The sequence below is a fragment of the Podarcis raffonei genome, chromosome 8 (assembly GCF_027172205.1).
Source record: "Podarcis raffonei isolate rPodRaf1 chromosome 8, rPodRaf1.pri, whole genome shotgun sequence".
In the NCBI taxonomy this organism is placed as follows: Eukaryota; Metazoa; Chordata; class Lepidosauria; order Squamata; family Lacertidae; genus Podarcis; species Podarcis raffonei.
Window position 1 is genome coordinate 38557784 of NC_070609.1, and position 20598 is coordinate 38578381.

General features: G+C 46.4%; 1 protein-coding gene across 1 annotated transcript in view; it reads left to right on the forward strand.

Annotated features, from left to right (window-relative positions):
• HYDIN (HYDIN axonemal central pair apparatus protein) overlaps positions 1-20598 on the forward strand; it is a 138761-nt gene that overhangs the window by 69040 nt on the left and 49123 nt on the right. The window contains exons 24-42 of the mRNA XM_053399391.1: positions 1216-1326; positions 2135-2243; positions 2647-2766; positions 3602-3811; positions 5444-5581; positions 6701-6878; positions 6969-7096; positions 7598-7731; positions 8724-8860; positions 9686-9813; positions 10905-11096; positions 11807-11956; positions 13432-13671; positions 13928-14078; positions 15357-15551; positions 16691-16861; positions 17572-17745; positions 18616-18839; positions 20303-20440. Coding sequence (XP_053255366.1) covers positions 1216-1326; positions 2135-2243; positions 2647-2766; positions 3602-3811; positions 5444-5581; positions 6701-6878; positions 6969-7096; positions 7598-7731; positions 8724-8860; positions 9686-9813; positions 10905-11096; positions 11807-11956; positions 13432-13671; positions 13928-14078; positions 15357-15551; positions 16691-16861; positions 17572-17745; positions 18616-18839; positions 20303-20440 — 3028 coding nt within the window. The remainder of the gene's footprint in view (positions 1-1215; positions 1327-2134; positions 2244-2646; positions 2767-3601; positions 3812-5443; positions 5582-6700; positions 6879-6968; positions 7097-7597; positions 7732-8723; positions 8861-9685; positions 9814-10904; positions 11097-11806; positions 11957-13431; positions 13672-13927; positions 14079-15356; positions 15552-16690; positions 16862-17571; positions 17746-18615; positions 18840-20302; positions 20441-20598) is intronic.

Below are 20598 nucleotides of genomic sequence, written 5' to 3' on the forward strand. Positions count from 1 at the left end.
CTGTCTAGTCCAGCCAACCAAATATTTGTGGGGATCCCACAAGTAGGACATGAGGAGCTCAGTCCTCTCTTGCTCATGTTATTTAGAGGCATATAAATCATATCGGACTCTGGTTTAATATTTTACCATTAATAATAACAGCTCATACTGTGTTTTATTGATGGATGTTGCCTATTATATAATGCATTAAAAATGTTGCAATGTTACTATAGTACTGTCAGAATGGATTGTTATCTGAAATTGGTTGCTATTATACTGCTAATTGGAATGAAGTGTTGATGCGGATTTTTGAGGTTGTGTTGTTAGCTGTTTTGGGAATGTGTTTGCCATGAGCCCTGTGGGAGGGGGCTGGCTGGGCCAGGACAGAGAAGAGAAGTGGCTGACATGACTCCAGGGTGGGATCCAGTGGGCTGGAAAGGTCTCTACCCGGATTGGGAGAGCCAGAGGAAGAGGCTCCTGGCCAGAAGCTGATTCTGGCTTCTTCACCTTGCCTATCACTCTGGCTGCTGTGCCTCTGGAGTTGCCAGAAATCATGTCCAGTCCCAGCTGTCACATCCACTTCTGAGGAGGCAGTAATATCTTGCCTAGACCATGGAGATGCCAACTCAGGCATAAGCAGACAGGCTGGTCCAACTTTCTTGGGGAAGTGCTAGGTTGCTTGCCCAGACTAAGGACCAAATCCACTTGCCATGATATGTTGTCTCCACCCCTTTTTCTTACAACATGGTTGCGGGGTAAGGGGGTGTTGTTTTTGAGTCAACATCTTTGCTTGTTTAGTCATGTGTAGCAACTACTGTGCCTTTGAACAGTGTTTTGCCTATGTATTGCACCAATCTGAGCATTAAAGATTTGGGTACAAACTGCAACCAGAGTTTGAGTTCTGCATCAAGTAGGGGTCAGGACAGCGTTGCTGCTGCACAGAATGAAGAAGCCCCTTCCTAGAGAGAGTCTATCAACTGGCACAGGGTTGGTGCTCAGAAACTATTTTGAATCACTGTGAGTTGGTAGTGAATCATATTAGTAATCTGATGATTTTTTTGTTTTCTACCTTACTTTATCTGCTGTTGGTTTTTTAATATATATTATAGTGATCATAATTTTAAGTTTTTCATGCTGTTGTTGTGAACTGCTTTGAGCTCAGTGTGGGTGTTGGGAAAGTGGAATACAACTAGTAAATACAAGCAAATCAAATCAAAATGGCATTGTGTTTTTCAGATTCAGCCCCAGAGATGTTACAGCCCTTCCTAAACAGGAAGCAGCCACTGAGCAGGAGGTCCCACAGCCACAAGAAACTACGAGTCACAATGAGACCAAAGACTTTGAGAGGTTTGTACACTAGCCCTCAGAAATGCATAGTCTGTGTCTTGGCCCTGCACAACTAGGTGGTCCATGCCCATCACTCTGCCTGCTATGCCACACTTTGAGAATGAGAGCAGACGACAGATTAGGGGGCTCTTGCTCTCTGCCATCCCAGGGATTTAGCTTGAGCAGTTAATTCCTTAATGTATCGGCTGCGGCTGTAAGTGAAATACAGCAAAGCTCCTCTTGCCACTCCACTCCAGAGTCATGCTCTGGTTTTTTCTGACCCAAGTGCACCAGCTTCATCTGCAACCATACCTCCCTGCAGTGCAACTGTGGCTTCTTACACTGCTTACATACATTCAAAGTATTCTCCCCCACAGAATCCTGGGAACAGAAGGTTACCTCTCACAGACCTACTATTCCCAGCACCCAGTACAAACTGCAGTTCCCAGGATTCTTGATTTGAATGTATGGTATGTGCACACAACCTTTGTGTTCAAGGCGAGGAAACAGAACATGCAGGAGCACACCCCTATCCCCCCCCCCGCAGCATTGTTCCAAACAAATATTCAATAAGGGCCACAGAAGCAGCAATGAGCCTTTTCTTGTGGGGAGAGGGTGGGTGTGTTAAAAATCAACACAAAACCCCTCAGTCCACAAGACTTTAAAGGTAAGAATGTTCCCCACAATTATTCACATTTGCCTGCCCCCAAAGATTACCCTCTCACTCATATTTATACAAAACCACGTTTGTGTCCCTATTAATGTTACCCATACCCAGATTTCCTGAGAAACATTAAGTAAAATTTCTGTCCCGATATTATGACTCCAGAGAAGCAGCTACAGAAGAAAACATCAACTATGTCAATGGAGAAGAGACTGTCCCTAAGGAACTTCCAGACACTGCAGAAAGTAGCCCAGAAGCCAAGGCAGCCTCCAGGGTAATTGTTCACCTCACCTTACCTTTGGCTTGGAGACATGGCTTGGTTAGGACACACGTAGGACCTGTGGGTGATTTTGCACAAGTACCACTGATATGAACGGGCTCAGTGGGTTGCTCTCTATGACTGTCTTGAGGCTGCTAGAGCAGTCAGTGAGTATCTGCAAAAAGTTTCATGTGGCAGGAGGACATGGGGCTGTTCTTACTAGGAGGAGAACATCTGAATGTTAGAAGGTTTTCCCTTAGTTTTATCCTTGACATTTTCTCCCAGCTGTGCAAAACATTCCAGTGCCTTGGCCTGACTGATATTTTTATTGACAAAGTCTGGGTTTCTATACTGAAAACCTTCAAGCCAACCTACCTCCACTGCCTCTTGCACACATTCCCGATGCTCTTTTTTCTAGTCCCCATTGCCAGCTGCTGATCATGGGGAAGAGGAAATTCCTAAGAAGAGCGAGGTGGAGACCAAGGAAGTCCTGTGGTGTGCAGAAGCAGATGATCATCATCTGACAGGCGTGGAAGAAGTGAGCAGGAATTTGTTTTTATCATTATTATTATATTTATTCATGTAATATATGTGTATATAACTTACTCAGAAATAATTTTCTCTAAGCTGTGAAAATAAAATAATATAAGACAATATGTTAAGAAACCACAACACTGAAAACAGTCCAGCGATCAATCTGATAAGCCAAAGGTGGTCACACTTCAGGGCAAACAAGAGCATTCAAGTGCCTGTAAAATAAAATAGCCACTTGCTTAATATACAAGGGGAGGGGATGCCATAGTATCATCATAACTAAATGCTCTACTCCTGCTGATGGTCCAGTTCTCCAAACCTTTACCCAGTCTCCATCTGCTGATCATTCAAGGCTGGGCCAAGCTGGACTAAAGAGCTGGAGCCGTGTGTGGCTATGCCACTTCATGCTGGCTGAAGCCCACCAAAGTCCCTCTCTCCAGTGTGTGCCTCGATGTTTGTGTTTGATGATGACCTCTGCTCCCAAAGAAGCTAGGTCTTCCTCCTAAGCCTAAGGCAGGAGACAAGCCTGATCAGCAGCAGCAGCCAGACCCTTCCCATGCAGGGAGGCACAACAGTTTCAGACCTTGGTTATCACACTTGGATTGGCTAAGACACTGGGAAGAGGATCAAGACTGTAATCATCCTATGGAAATGTGCTGTACATGGGGTTTTGCACAGGAAGAGCCTGAGTAAAGGTCAGAATGTATGGAGATCCATCTTTTCGGTGCCAATTCTGCAGCCACCATGCTTTCCCCACAGCTGCATTGGCTGCCCTCATCCTGAACTGGATCTTGGCATTTGTTGGCATGCAGCCTCTGCCCCTCTCTCTTCCCGATCAGGTATTTGACATCATGCCGCTGTATGGGATGCTGGAGCCGAGTGAGATCCAGCTGATGACGTTCACATTCTATGGCCATGCTGACATTGTTGCTTGTGTCAAAGCCATCTGTGAGGTGGAAGGGGGCCCCACCTACGAGATCCTACTGAGGGGTGAGGCCTCCCTTGTGAGTTATGCATTTGACAGGAAGGAGATTGACTATGGACTCCAGGTAAGTGAAAGCTGCACACACTTGACTCTGCAGGCCTCCGGCAGGTCACTTCAGTTATTTTCCCAATAAACATGCCTTGCTGAAATCTCCCCCTGTGCTTTCCTCCAACCCACCATCCTATGATGAAAATGTTTTGCAGAAGTTTATGGTGGGTTGAGTCTTATGGGGACTTTTTCAAGCCTGAACTTGTAGAATGGGGTTCCTAATTGCCTCTGAAGTATTTATTATATGCAAGAGAACACAAAAATGCTTCTGATCACAGTAGACCACTGGAAGCTTCCTCTTCCTCACCTCCCACCCATTTCTTGTTTACACCTAGTTCACACCCACTTCCCAAAAGGGAGCCCAACTTCTTTGCCTTTATATATGCTTCCCCTCCACATGACATCCCACCCCACAATACCCCTCAGCTGGAAGAGTGTCTGTCAAGTCCACTGGATTTCTTATACCTCAGAAAATGGGCTCTCAGGCTCCAGGTGTTGCTTCTGCTTATACCCTTCAAACTTCCACTCTACATGCTTCTTTCTTGAATTGCACATTCTATGTAAGAACCATGCTGTCTGTCCCCCTCCCCACAAGGACCCTGCTGAAAAGGACTCTTTTTCCCTCTTCATTGGGCCCTATTGAAAGAGTTCAACAACACCTACTAAGCCTGCATTAACCTTGCCTAAAGTGATATTCAGGGAGAGAATTTGGGTTCTCCTTGGCTCTCCACTTCCTCCTCCTCACCACAGCAAAACCTGCAGTGCACCTCCACTGCCTTTATACCCCTGAGAGGCTTGCTGAGCCCAAGAACCGGGGTGGCGGTAGGGAAGATTCTTTCCCTAGATATCTGCTCTCTGATTAACCAACCATTCTCAGGTGGCCTCTGTCAGGTCCTTATGCCTCTAATACATGCACCCCTCCAAGAAGAGGTCATCCCAGCAGCTGACCTCTCAGGGTTGGGCAAAGCCAATTTTACAGCACGGTTTGATCCACAAGGCCACTCCCTCCACCTGCCCTCCACCTTGTGCAGCTGACCCCTGCGGAAAGCAGGATTGAACTCTCCACACATCAGCTGATGTGCAGGGAGTTCAATCCTGCTCGTTCGTTATCCCCACCCCACAGCCAACTTTGGCAGGTGACTGAAACAACTCATCTGTTCATCACCTGGCATCAAATGACCGAGAGGCAGGTGATTCTTCTCCCCTGCCAAAGTTGCCCCCCATGGTAGGATTAAAAGATCTGGCTTGCCAGACCAAAAAGATTCCCCACCGGGTTAAGGTTAGGGTGTTAGGATTAGGGGGATGGGGGTTCAGGTTCAGGGATGCAAGGCGACACTACCAAATCTTTCTTAAAATAAGATTTCTGGTGACTTAGGAGGGTCCTGCTCAAATGAAACATCTGGAGATATTTTGTTGCTGACAAGATCATCAAAATACAGCAGACTAGTGCTGGTTGGACAACTTTACAAATGTGCAGAGCATCATGTATGATGTGGTGCTGGAAATATTACATGATCTCCTCCCAAACAGCTGGTTGGTGTTGAGTCAGAGGAGGGATGGAAAGAAGGACTCAGGGCAAGATGCTTTCAGCATTGCAGCAAAAGGTTTGCATGTTCATATTGGCATCACTCTCTTTTCTCTCCCTAAGCCTTTTGATCAGATATGTGTGACTGAGATTACGCTGAAAAATACAGGAAAAGTTGGATTTGAGTACTTTGTGACTAACACCATTGCAGCTTCAGCCAACAACCCTGCACCTGGTGTGCCACTGACTCTGCCTGTTTCTGTGAGTAAGAGCAGAAGCCAGATAGATGCTGTTGTGTTTAAGGGTCACTTCTTTATGCATTTTGACTTTTGAATTATTGTGCAGATTGTGCAAAGCAAGGCAGGCTCTTGTAAATGTGTCATTAGAATTCAGGTGGAATCTGCCTTCAAGCATGAACCCTTTTTAAGTTAAGGCTTCCTTCCTTCCTTCCTTCCTTCCTTCCTTCCTTCCTTCCTTCCTCCCTCCCTCCCTCCCTCCCTCCCTCCCTCCCTCCCTTCCTTCCTGGGCCTCTCTGTCTGTCTGTTCTCTGGAAAGAGCTTTCCTTTAAGATAACTCATTCATCTCACAAAGACTCAGGCTGAGCAGGCCCCCCCCCTTGCCCCTCTGTGCGAGGTGAAGTCCATCCTATAGATGTCAGAAGGGAGGTTTTTGGTGTGGAGAGCCTTCCTCTTTTGCTACTTGCTCTAGGTTCCTTTCTTGTAGGTGGGTCAGCATTGAGCCAGTTTCTCTTTCACAACAAGAGAGGGGAGCACTGACCATTTTCCTAACTGGAGGGAAATGCCCCTTAAGTGTTTAGTTATTTGGTGCCTCACCAAGAAAGCCTGTACTTTTCTTAGTGCAGGCCTGTGAGATGCCCACCAAATCCTGTCCCTGCTCATCTTGGGTGGGAAGAAGTAAAATTTCCAGCAACAATAAAATTCAAAAAGGTGGGGAGATGGCAACCCTGCCCCTAGACTTGAGACACTGGAGACACTGGCACAGTCCATCAATCTGGGACTGGGTCTGTGAAGATGCCACACTATTCCTTTAATCCTTACTTAGGAATTTCTTTGAAAGCTCAAATCCTTCTGTATATTTAAATGACAAAAGCAAATGTGCTTAATTTGCATGATGTCTCTGGTAACTAAACCTGGCTTTTATTTGGTGGGAAATCTAAATTTAAAAAAACAATGCAAGAGTTTACACAACCATCTGTGTAACAGGCTAACATAATGTTTCTCACTGATCCAGTCTGTGCCCAAGACAAAGAAGATGCCAGACTGTCCACTTAAACCATTCTATGAAGGCAAGATTGCTCAGCTCTCTATTTGGCAAGGAGCAGTGTTACCTATTCAAGATTCTCCCACTTGTATCTCCTAGAGTTATATTGAATCCGGGAAGGAGCAGGTGTTGAAGGTATATTATTTGCCTGGCATTCCGGAGGTCTTCCAAAGAACCTTCCAGATCCAGGTGGCCCACATGGATCCAGAACTCATCACCCTGAAAGGAGAAGGAATCTTCCCCAGAATTTGCGTGGATCTACCCATAAATGTTAAAGGTAGGGGTTAGTATCCTAGAGCTTCCACCTTCCTTGGAAAGTGCAGCTCCATCCCTGGTCCAAACTCTCACCCCTTTGTGCTTGCTGTAGGAAATGACCGGTACAGCATCCTCCTAAGAGAAGTCAAGGAACGCATGGAGCAGGATTCACACAAAGATTCCATCAGTAACTCGGAGGCAGTGGGCACAGACCCAACCATGGAGGAATCCAACTCTGTAGTAAGATTAAAAGCTCCTTTGCTTGCTTGTGAGCTAGGCTGGGCTTTGTGAGGGCTGGAGTTGACGTGGGACACATTGTCAGGGGGAACTGGAATTATTATTATTATTATTATTATTATTATTATTAGTATTAGTATTATTATTATTTATTTTATACCCTGCCCATCTGGCTGGGTTTCCCCAGCCACTCTGGGCAGCTTCCAATCGAATATTAAAATACAATAGTCTATTAAACATTAAAAGCTTCCCAAAACTGGAAGAGCCATGCAAGCCACACAGGTCTGACATGCAGAAGGAAGGGCTGAGCAGGAGCACAAAATGGCAGATGGCTTCTTCAGAAGGGCAAAAGTGGGCATTGGCAACCATGGAGGTGTAGGAGGCCAGTAGATCAAAAGCAACTGATAGAAAAGGGAGCTTTCTGGTGCTGATGCTGTAGGGGAAGCAGGAAGGACTGTGCAGGATTGGGGTCAGGTTGGCTGACTGTCTCCTTGGTCTTGACAGCTTGCCATGCAAGTGCAGTTGGAGGTGGAGAGGCTCCTTGTTCGAGAACATGCCTTGGAGCAGCAGATGCAGCTTTCCCGTGACCCAAAGGAGGACCCTGCCATCAGCCAGCGAATTCGCCGCAGATTTGTCAAGTGGGTGCAGATCTCCTCCCTATGGCCATTTCCCCAGACTGCAGGGTTATGAGGGGGACTCCCAGCACCTGAGTACTTGGAAATAAGTGGAGAATCTCAGGAAACTGCCTGGTCCTCCCAATCCACCCAGTTTCCTCTGCCTCTGGGAAGTGGGGAAGCTTTCACCATGTGAAGTTTCTTGGCTTCGCTGGCAATCTCTATTTGGACAGTCTGCAATCTGTAGCAAGCCACCAGACTCTGATGCATAGAATCCTGTCAGAGATGCATGGGGAGTCAACCCATGGCTTGTCCAGGTCTTCTTAGCTGAATGCTGTTTTGAATCTACCTACATTTGAACTATAATAATAATAATAATAATAATAATAATAATAATAATAATATTATTATTATTATTATTATTATTATTATTATTATTATTATTAGGGGAGCCTACTGGATCAGCCAACAGCCCATCTAGTCCATCATCCTATTTTCACAGCAGATGCCTGTGGGAAACCTTGAAGCAGAATCTGAGCACAAAATCACTCTCCCTTCCTGTGGTCTCTAGTAACTGGCATTCAGGAGTATTTCTGCTTCCAGCTGTGGAGGCAGAGCATAGCCTTCATGGTTAGTAGCAACTGATAACCTTTCTTCTTCATGAAGTTGTCCAGTCCTCTTTGAAAACCACCCAGGTTCATGTCCATCACTGTCTCCTATGGGAGCAAGTTCCATATTTTAATAGTGCTACGTGAAGAAGCATTTTCTTTTACCTTTCCTGTATCTTCCAACATTCAACTTCATTGGATAATAAAAGTAATCCCCTCCCAAAGGGCTGCAGTGCCATTTCTGTGATTGGCACAATGTTACTTTCCGCTCTGCTTCCCTCTGCCGTAAGTATGCTCTGGCACTTAAGTGAAATGCTTAAATCCTCAAAGTCCTGTTGAAAATGCAGCCCTCGCTATCCAGCTGAGCATCAAACATCTATTTACAACCAGCCGTTGCTACTTTTTCAGAGCACAACTCCCTGAGTACATCTTAGACTTTGGCTACATCATCCTGGGCACCGTCCGGACCCACATTATCAAAATCACCAACACTGGCCAGTTTCCTGTGTCCTTCTATGCAGATAGGCGGAACTTGCGGGACTCAGGTAATAAGGAGATCTGGTTCCTTTTCATTTCTAGCTCAGCCTATCCTGAAAACTTGATTGATCAGTAATTGAATGGGAAAAGCATATATAAATATATTAAAAACCCAATGAATTTGCCACCAGTACAAGCCCTTCCCCTCCCACCCCAATTGTTTTACTCCCAGACACTGAACACTTTTTTCCAAATAAGGTTTTCTTCCGCATCCAGTTGCCCACTATGTGCAGAGTATGGGTAAGCACAAAGACCAAAGAGAGAAGGAGATGTGTGTCATCTGCAGACTGATGGCCCTGTCAGGATTCACATCTGATCCTGCTCAGTTTGCCCTGTGCTGGGAAGATTATTATGGTTGGAATGGCTGCTCATCTGACTGCTGTGAAGGTGGTCAGTGGTTCCCTTAGCCCCAAATTCTTGAAATAACACTACACAGAGCCCTCCCTACAATTGTATTTCTATGGTCTGAGATTTGCCTATCAGCAATACAGCTATGTGGACGTAGCCCCTTCTCATGCTAATTAGCAAGAATATGTATTTGTTAGGTTTGGCTGCTAATTTCCCACATTCAGTTTCTCTCAGAGGGAATTGTACCAAGCAGACAAGCCTGACATGGCTGCCTCCAGTTTTCCAGCCCCAGGTGCTTCCTCAAACTAACCTACCCCATGGGTATGGGGGATAAAAAGGATGGAGAGAGAGCCTTGTGCAGCCATTCTAAGCTCCTTGGTGGAAGGGTGTCATGTCAGTGTAATTGAAAACAAACAAACCAATGGCTGATTCCTCCCTGCACACCTGAATTGGCAAGGAATGACATTGTTGCTCTTTTGAGCCAGGTTTCGACACAGAGCTGGACAGAGTGAAGAACCTGCCCTACTGCGAGACGGAGACATTTGGAGTACGATTTGATCCCCAGAGTGCCAACCAGCCCCTGGGAGAGGTGGAAGTGATCCTGCCAGTCAAGGTGCCTTTCATTTCGCAGCCCGCCATGCTGCACTGCCTTGGGGCCCTTGGCTGAGGCTGGGGATGGAATTTGGGAAAGCCTGCCATGAATTATGGAGCCACATGGGTGGGCAGGGGAGACCAGCAACTGGACAACTGCATGGGAATTTATGGAGGGCAGCTGGATAGGCCATAGTAGAGGGGAAGGGACATAGCTGTGTGGTAGAGCACTTGCCTGGCATGTAAACTGTCCCAAGCTCAATCTCCAGCAGTATCTCCACATAAGGCTGGGATATGATTTCTTATCTGAAACCCTGGAGAGTCGATCCCTGTCAGTGTTGACTGTACTGGCCTATATGGACCCATAGTCTGACTCAGTATAAGGCAGCTTTCTGTGTTCCTAAGAACGGCTTAGGAACGCCACATCTGACTCCAAGGCAGACAGTGTGCTCCAAGAAGTGCCATAGGCAAACTGAGCCCTTATAACTAGAGCAATTCCTTCTGTCTGAACTGAGCCCAGCTCTCTTTGGTCAGACCAGGCTCCTTAAAAGTGCTCTGGCCTGGAGTATAACACTCCTTTGGGACACAACAATGCTGTAGAATGGAGTGTGAGAGGTGGGGCCATGCCAAATTTTAGCATTTCACAGGGCTGAAATTTGAGAGCCCCATATCTGCCACTGTGGCTCTGCCCACTTGTCAAACCTGGCCTGTGAGTGGTGGGGGAGAGACCGATCCTGTAGCTCCAGGCTCGATCTGCAGCACATATATATGATTTCTCCACCATTTGATACCTGCATGGTGCCCCAAGTGCCATTAAGCGTACAGTGGTACCTCGGTTTACAAACTTAATCCATTCCAGAAGTCTATTCTTAAACCGAAACCGTTCTTAAACTGAGGTGTGCTTTCCCTAATGACGCCTCCTCACCGTTTGGATTCCGTTTTTAGACTGAGGTAAAGTTTGCAAACCGGGATACTACTTCTGGTTTTGTGGAGTTCATAAACCAAATAGTTCGTAAACAGGACTGTTCTTAAACTGAGGTACCACTGTATGTGTGTTAGAGGTTCCCATTTCCTGCACATGGTGCTTAGGTCCTGTTTGTTGTTTTTCTCCAGGTCCTGACCGGACCCACATTCAACATCTCTCTACGTGCCATGGTGATTATGCCATCTCTCTGCATGTCCAATGACAATTTGGAGTTTGCTGCCACTCAGTGCGGCCAGTGCCAAGTCGAGACAATCCAGCTTCACAACCAGCTCCAGGTCACCTGTGAGTGGTTTGCCACCAGCAGCGAGCAAATAAAAAAGGTAAAGTAGACCTGGCCGCAGGCTTCTCTTTCCCCTTTTCTGACCATCAGGTTCCACCCTGCTCTTTCCACGAGGGTTGCCACCTCGTTAGAAATGAGTCAGCCTCTCCTGCACCTTGAATAGTGGCTCAATCTCCAGAAACTGACCAGTGAAGCTTTGCACTGGATAGAGATTAAGTTGTACTTAAAGGTGTAGCTACAGATGATAGCTGAAAAGCTGACAGAATCTGCCCTCCTTTTTCTACTCTTGAGGCTGAGTCCTTTTGATCCATAAAGCACCGAGGCAAGGTCTCCAGAGGTTCAGAAAGGCAAGTACTCAGAGGCAGGCCCTGTAGCTGGTTAAGCCCACAACTGGCAATTCAGCTTCAGACTCACTTGAGCCACTGAAGAATGCAAAAGAAAATAAAACAGTGAGGTAAAACACTCTCCTCAGAGAGCATTGCTGCTGCAATGAGGAAAGCATCTTTTTCCTTCCCCGTCACCCTAAACTGGGGAAACCTTTTATTCTTGTGCCTATGGATGGAGGGCACCACCACCCAGGGTGCACTGAATTGCCAAGAAACATTGGTCCATCTACCTGGCTAGCAGGTTGTTGCATGTAACAAGACAGCAGGCACCTGAATTTCAGATGCAGTTAGGGTGGGAACAGGTCTGTTCACAATAGCACAGAGATCCATTGCTCAGTGATGTCATTGTTTGTTGTATGTTTAGGTGGACAAGCACATGCCAATGGCCTTACGTCGGAAGATGCGCCGTGAGTTAAAACACAAGCCCAATGTCTTTGAGATGATCCCTCCCTATGGGATTCTGGCTCCGGGGGAGAGGCTCAATGTGCAAGTCAAGTTTGCACCCAGAGAAGAGGTAGGAGGTCAGGATGCAACTCTCGTTGCAAAGAGGGTTCAATGGTAGCACATGAGAGTCCTCTAGTCAGTATTTGGAGGGGGGGGGAGTGATGATTTAAATGATTCATTTGGTGACAGTTAGTGTGAATTATTTTAGCTTTTTAAATGTTGGCAGACAGGTCAACAAGTCTCTTAGAGTTGAACCACAGTATTGATAGCCCTGCTATTGATAACATTGAAAGCGATGATGTTTTGGAATGGAAGGCTAGGTCAGCGGTGTGTTCACCCAGAGTCCTTAAGGATCAGAACACGGGAAGGAACTTGGCCTCATTGAACATAGAGCACATGGGGTTAATAAAAGCTGTCGAGAATAGGCTAGGTCCAGAACAAGTTGGGGAGAAAGTGACTATTCTGTTCCATTTGGAGCGCTTTAACTTGTTTTTATAATAGGAATGGTTTTATCTGTTTTTTAATAATGACATGTTGTATTGTTGTGAAAGATGGGTAAGAAATTTTACAAATGACAAATAACAAATAAATAAGGTATCAACAGCTTTAGCCTTGATAGTAAAGAGGGCTTTTCCAGTTTAGAGGGTGAAAGAAAAGTGCTGATGACAGGCCATGAGGGATGAGAGGAATCTTGGTCTCGCCCAGCAAAACAATCAAAAATCTTGTGGCACCTTCCAGGCTAATATATATTTCATGGCAGGAGGTTTCATGGGCTAGAGAGAGCCCACGTTATCAAACATCAAGTGCTGCCTTCTGCTGGCAGGTGTATTTATATCAGCATGGGTGGTGGAAGAGAATGTTATAACAGAGTGAGGCCAGAACTCCTAGCATTATAATAGATGGGTAGTTGACATTACTATGCTGAGCACAAATGTAGAGCAAGACAATGCAACAAGTATGAATCCATGGGCATAGTTTTCTTACGACTGCTAGCAAGAGCTAAACTTGGGCCTTTCTATATTCTTTCTTTCTTTCTTTCTTTCTTTCTTTCTTTCTTTCTTTCTTTCTTTCTTATATAAAAAGAGGTTGGATGGTCATCTGTCAGGGATTCTTTAGCTGTGAATCCTGCATTGCAGAGAGTTGGACAAGCAGGGGTTAGCAACCTTTTTCAGCTATGGGCTGGTCCACCATCCCTCAGACCATGTGGTGGGCCAGACTATATTTTGAAGGAAAAAACTGAACGAATTCCTATGCCCCACAAATAATCCAGAGATGCATTTTAAATAAAAGCACACATTCTACTCATGTAAAAACACCAGGTAGGCCCCACAAATAACCCAGAGATGCATTTTAAATAAAAGGACACATTCTACTCATGTAAAAACACGCTGATTCCCGGACCATCGGTGGGCCGGATTGAGAAGGCGATTGGGCCGCATCCAGCCCACAGGCCTTAGGTTGCCTACCCCTGGACGAGATGAATCTTGGTGTCCCTTCCATCTCTACAGTTCTGTGAAATAATCTCTCCAACTTTTGTTATCTTAGAAATCCTACCGCCACTACCTGATTCTGAGCATTTCCCAGAGCACCCAGCAGCTGCAGCTGAATGTCTCTGGGCAAGGTCTGGAGCCGCGTCTAGAGTTTACTCCTTCCATTCTGGAACTTGGGCCCCTCTTGCCTTACGCCATTGGGGATGAGGCTGAAGTGGTGGTGAAGAACCCTTGCAGCTTCCCCATTGAATTCTACTCCTTGGAATTTGACCAGCAATATCTGTTGGAAGAGCGGGTAAGAACCAAGCACACTTCCTCCCATCTGAGGCTGCAAACTCTAGCTGTGCATACTCTGCTAATCACACTGTTCAAAGTGTGGTACAGTGTCAACAACAGATGGTGGGCTCAAGTCTAACAGGCTATGGGCAAACTGACTTCTACAAGTCGAACACTGCAGCAATTCAGGGTCATTCATACTGGCCTTAATGGAGCACTAGCCAGACTCCACATGAGACAGTTCTTTGTATCCTTATATATCTGCTTGGTTTTAGATTCTGCGGATGTTGAAGGGCTATGACACCCATAACATGCTTCTGTTGCCTCCTCGCATCCCTGGGGAGAAGCTGCCTTTTGAAGTCCTGGAATATTATGAGGAGCAGAAGAAGTTTCAAGGTGACCAGGAGACAGTTAATCAGGAAAATGGTGAGTTGAGAAGACTGGGCTTTTTGGAGAGTCCAGCTGCATGGGGTGGCTATTTTTGGACATCAGAGAGGGTGTAAGGGGACTGACTAATTCCAGCTACCTGCTGTGCTCATTTCTAGATTTTGCATCTACTCTTGGAATGAAAAGGTGGGATAATGCCTTGCTAGTCATTCTCACGGTAGACCCATTGAGGTTAATGGACATGACTAATTTAGGTTCGTTAATTTCAGTGGGTGAAGAATCGTAGAGTTGGAAGGGACCATGAGAGTCACCTAGTGTAACCTCCTGCAACGCAGGAATCTTTTGGCCAATGTGTACTCTGAGTAGGAATTAGTTGGATACAACCATGTGCCTGCAACTTTCATTATTTAATGTGACAAAAGAGTTCTGCAAGTATTACTCAAACTATCCAGGAGCATTGCCTAAAGCGGGAACCCAAAGTGATGTCAGGTCTGACACACTGCTTCCATATCATTTGACTACACCTATTCCAGTATTAAAGGAGGCCCTACCTGATTCACAACTGCCTTCCCCCTGCAGCCCCAAAATTCTGGGGCTGCATACACACCATTCATTTAAAGCACATTTGAAACACATGGGTTCCCCAAAGAATCCTGGGAATAGTAGTTTACAAACTACAGTCCCCAGGATTATTGAATTGGGGGTGGGGCATGTTCCTTAAAGATTTGCAGCCGAAGGGTATGGTCTAAGTGCCAGGCCAGGGGAATCCCTTCTCCCACCTTGGCACATCTGGATGCTTCCCATTGACAGGACTTGTGACTTGCTTCCCCACACAGACTTGGCTGCTGTGACTGAATTCCCTCTCCTTTTACCAACACCCCCGCCCAGTGCTAATCCCTACATCACCACACCTTCACAGGATGGACTACATAGAGCATGAACTGGGTGGGTGGTATAAATCATTATCCCTTCATTCCAAAGCCATGGTGTCTTTCAAAAGCAGCCTCTGCCCATTTTATTTTACAATTGGTTAAGGTGAGCCATACATAAATGCAGTTATTTGTCCAGGCAACACAATCTGAAGGCTAGAAGCTAGTCTTCTGTGTTTTTGAGCCTATTTCCAAGAGCTGATTGGTGCTAGTGGCAAAAACATCTGGAAGGTGCCAAGTTGGCAAAGGTTGGTCTATAGAGAATGGCATGTCCTTCACTGGTTTGCTTTGGTTAAGACCGAGTTTGGGGAACTTCTGAAAGTGCCACCAGTACATTACTTGATGTCTCTTGTATGCACTGTGACATCTGCTCTCCTTTCCTCTTTAGTGGAAGATGAAGAAAATGCTTTACTTTCTGATCATGGGATGAAGCTCCTCCCTTCCAGTGCTGGGCAAACAACATCCACGGCGGCCTCTGCTCATCCTTCTCTTTCCCTTAATGAGGATACCAGAACTTTCAGGGTGGAATCGAAACTTGATCAGGAGGAAGAAGAGGAAGAGGAGGGGACAGACAGAGGACAAGGTGAGTGAGAGCTTCTGGTCTGCTGGGACAGTGAAAAGAGCATGTCATCATCACCACTGAAAAAAGAAAATGTATGTGATGTAATGGGGAAAGATTTAGACGTCCACATAGTAACATTTTGCTGCCACCTCATGGTGAAAATCTATAAGGAACTAGATCAGGAGAAAGCTTACACCAAGAACAAACTTAGTTGGTCTCTAAGGTGCTACTGGACATTTAAATTTTTTTTATATATATTTCGACTGTGTCAGACCAACACGACTACCTACCTGAATCTAGATCAGGAGAGTTTGGGTTCCACATGTGTTGGAATTGTGGACCAGTGCATGTTTTCCAAATCTCGAAAATACGGGGCTTGACAAAATCCTTTTGACCCATAATTGTGTTGCATGCCATCTCCTGCAAGCTTTGTTCTCCAGCATGAAGCAGCTGCAGAAGTTGTAGTGGAAATACATTATCTTGACTTTTCCCATTGGACAAAGGCTTAAGCCCTGTCCACCCATTGCTTGTGCACAGGCCCTCACTATGTTGACAGAGGAATGAGGCTTCACTCCTGGCTTGTCTCCCCTGATATTGCTGATCTTTTTTGCATGCTATGTTCAGGGGTCTGTGGTGAAATTCCAATGCACAGTGTTTGATCAATGCACATGACAGCATTGGTAAGAAGTCACATAAAGGGTGTTGAGGCTGGAGGGACAGAGCGAGCAATAGAAAGAAGAGAGATACAAGTACATTAATAATGTGATAAATTAAAACAAAAACAATTTCTTACCCTGCCTGACAGGATCAGTATAAAGCACTCAAAATAAGCTCATTGAAACAGATTACAGGTTCTGGAGTTAGATTTATTTATTTTTAACCCCAGAGCAAATGTATAGATATATACTGCCTGTTGCAGTAAAGGATTAAAAAAGCCACGGACACCCCTGCCATCTGCAGCAGCAAAGATGAGAGAGTGGCATTCCTTATTGGGCTTAAGGATTTCTCCCATTTGGCCAACCCTCTGTTCCTCCTTGAAAATAAAAGGGTCTGTGCAATTTCTGAAGATGTACTATTTGTACCTGACATCTTTCCTTTCTGAAGCCCTTTGAAGGATATGGCCTTTGAGCAAGCTGTCTATAGCCCTGATTCCTTTTCAGGAGGGAGTCAGCAAAGTGTGATCAAGAATAAGGAAGCTGTGGGAGAGCTAGACAACAACCCTGTCTCAAAAGCCATTGCGCGTCACCTTGGCATTGATATATCTCCAGAAGGACGGGCTGCCAGGAACCGCAGGGGCATTGCCATCATCATCCATGGTGCTCCCCTTACAGGTACAGAGACCACCTCAGAGCAGCAGGGCTACATCTGTGGTGACTGTATACTCCCAGATAGCATCTGAGTACCACCATGTGCTCTGAGATCTCACTGTCATCCTCAGTTTTTTGCAGCTCTCTTCTGAATATTTTTTAGTTTGTGAACAACTTTTTTGGGAGCTGAAGGACTCGAGGCATTTTCTTGCCAAGGCTGATGCTAACCGTGGGCTAAGCTAGAGGTGCGCTTAATGCAGAGCAGGCAGAGTGACCTGCCTTGTTCTTCCTTGATGAATGGCGGGTGCCAGGGAGAGGGGATTTGCCCTGCGAAGGCAGCCATGCTCCTGTTTTAGAGAGTCTGTTGAGAACTCCCGTTAGAACTCTCCCCAGACCCCACCCATCCATCACTGCTGGCCCTTCTGGTTTACTCCGCCCCCCCCATGTTTTTGTCTTACTGGACTATGTCCTTGAATTATTGCTTCTCTGGAAGAGAGGGGTAAGTGAGAGAGTATGTAGAAACTGGCTTACTGTTCACATTCATTGTTCCACCCACTTTTTCTTCCGGCCCCACCCCCCACTGCCATGTGGCCCTCAGAAAGTTGTCCAGAAGAGAATGTGGCTCTTAGACTGAAAAAGCCCCTCCATCCCAGATATAAAGGGATGTCAATAAATGATGGATGGTGAAAGTGTGTGTGTGTGTTTAGCAATACCTTTGTCTCTGATTTCTCTAGGAAAGTCCAGTGCAGCCATCACCCTTGCCAAACACTACAGTGCTGCTTGCTTATCCATTGATTCTGTGGTCTTGGAAGCCATCTCTGATGGGAACACTTCAGCAGGGCTTCGTGCTCGTGAACTCTGCATCCGAGCTGCCATTGAACTGGCACAACGGGAAAATGAAGAGGGGGGTAAGTGGGGGTTGGGGGGTCTTCAACATCATGGCAAGTACCCATCTGGCCTTTGCCTGTGCTCCCCATAGCCCATCCTCAGTGAACTTTTACTCTCTTCTCAGGACCAGCTTGACTCTCACTCCAGCAGGGTATATCCAGTGGTGGGGCAGTAGTTAGAGCATTGGAATAGGACTTGGGAAACAAGGGATCAAATCCACACTCGGCTACTTAAATCCCCACTCAGCTTCAGCTCACTGAGTGATGACCTTGGACCAGTCATGATCTCTCAGCCTAACCTACCTTGCAGGGTTGTTGTGGTAATTAAATGAGATGGGGAAGAACCACGTATGCCTTCTTGAGTTCTCTGGAGGAAAAGATGGGATAGAAATGTAACAATTAAATAGCAAATACTCTCCCACAGGGAAACTACTTGAAGGTATGTCTTGCCTAGCGACAAATTAGGAAAACCTTAATGTTATCATGAAGGCTGTGGAGACCTGAGCTGACCCAACAGTGACCTCAGTGTGAATGTTCTGCAACCCCACATCTGAGAGGGCCTCTAGCAGCTCAGTCAGGGAGGCTGTTGTGAGCTGCACTAACTACATGCCCAGTCTGACCTTTTGGCCCCAAACTAGATACAGGCCCTCAAAACCTGGCTCTGGGTAAAGAGGCCTAGTGGAAGAGAGCACAGTGCTCCCTCCCCTTGCTTATGCTGACACTGCAATGGGTAGCCAGGCAGACATAGTTGGCTGAGGCCAACCTTTCCCAATTCACCCACTGAGATCTCATCACTATGCCTTGCCAAGTTTGGATGCTGAAGTAGTGTTCACTTCTCTGACTTGTAAAACATCAAGGAACTATTTCTGTCTGTCTGTCTTTCCCATCAAGGAACTGAAGGGCAACTCACCCTGCCTCTGAATAACAGGCTCAGTACAGAGGCTTTGGGTAAGCACACCTCAGAAGGCAGCCATAGTTCAGAGTCCAAAACAGGACCCCTCTCAGCCATCTCTAGAGGCTATAGGGGAAGCACGGCGACGGCAAAGGGCAAGTCTGAAGGTCACACATCACAAAAGCAGCAGCAGCATCAACAATCTGATCAACCTGGATCCCAGGTGAGAGAACTGAGGAAGAGCAATGACCCAGTGGTAGAGCATATGCTTGGCGTGCAGAAGGTCAAAGGTTCAATCGTTGACATTCCTAGGATGGAATGGGGAACTACCCTGCTTCGTTTAAAATCCTGGAGAGCCTCTGCCAGTCAGTGTAGACAGGCCTCCACCAACCTGATGCCCTCCAGGTGTTGGACTACAACTCCCATCAACCCACCAGGTTGGTGTAAACCATACTGAGCAAGATAGACCAATGGTCCAACTCACTGTAAGGCAGCTTCTTAAGATTTGCCAAAAATTCCTGCTACCCTGTTGCCCCTTCCTGAGGGGAATAGTATGGTGTCCCAATGCTGAGGCCTAGTGCCCCTTGTAATGCCATTCTGTAAATACTTCTGATACACCTACCTTTCTCTCAGGTGGGTCTCCCAATGGTCACCCATCCAGGAATTGATTAGTTTGTATTTGCTTTGCTTCAAGAATGCTGCAGCAACTTCAGGTCCTCTCAGACCATACTGTGGATTCCTTTTCTTATACTGTTGAGGTGTTTGGGCCCCTGCAGACATACTTTTTAGTGCAGATTCACAATGATACAGCACTAATGTTCTGGCTTATACTTGTCCTGGTTTATTGCAGTGCAACTTCTCCAGCCAGCAATTACACAGTAGCATTGTAGAACAACTAATAAAGCAGAATAAACCCACTGCTGATACACTATTACTGTTGTCAGGAATGTTTTGCAGAATACACCCAAAGCAATATACCGTACTACCTGTCTAGAGTGGCCTTTGGTTAAACATTCCTGTTTGCATGCCTTGAGGGCAGTTCTTACCAGGCTCTCTTGCTGGCCTTGGAGCCACTGGAAAAAAATGGGTGCTGATGCAACTGCCCTTGGGAAGAGGAGCCACTTGTGGCTGGTCCACTTGTCTTGACACTTGGTTGGAGCTGCCCCTCTGCCCTTTGATAACCAGCTGCTGAAGCTTGGAGAGAGCAATGCACACATCAGATCTCTGAAGCACCTTCCTTGGAAAGACATCCTGCTGCTTTTAAAGTTAAACAGTGCCATTTGCATTTAAAGCTTCCCTTAGTCAGAATTTGGAATCTGACCCCACTCTGTTCCTGCTCTCACAGAGGGCAGCCCAGATGGCCAAGGGCAAGAGACACATCTTAATGGGAGGCACAAAAAGACCTCAGCTTTGAGAGACTGGCCCAGAGAGCCATATTTTGTGGAGAGGTCAATTTTCAAAGCGTTGTGTATTTATTAGTTTGCATATGTGTTTCTCTTTCTGTCTCTCTCCTGCCTCAGACTCCCCTCCCTTGTCTTCTTGGCAATTGACCATGCTTTATTCCATCTCCCTAAGCTGGGGGGGGGGAGTGGTGACCCAGGGGTGGCTGTGTTGAAGGGAGAAGCAGGTGCCTTCTAGCTCAACAGGTTTCTTGTAGGAACTTTCTGCCTTATCCCCAATTTACAGATTCCGTCCAGCCCTATTCCCAGCGCTCCAATCCAGCGGCGCCTTAGCCTCTGTGGCAGTGTGGCAGGAGATTATGGTCTGTTGAGCTGTGTGCTTCCAGAGGAGCTATTGGTGGAGATTCTTTCAGAGAGGATGCAGGTAACAGCAGCAAAGGGAGACACCAGCCATGCAGCCTGGGGGTCTCACAGTGGTTCCATCTGGAATCCTGGGCCTGGGTCTGCACAATGTCTCTCTGCCAGGTCAGGAGTATCCTGTCCCTTCCTGCATAAAGGACCATGGCAGAGTTGCAGATGGCT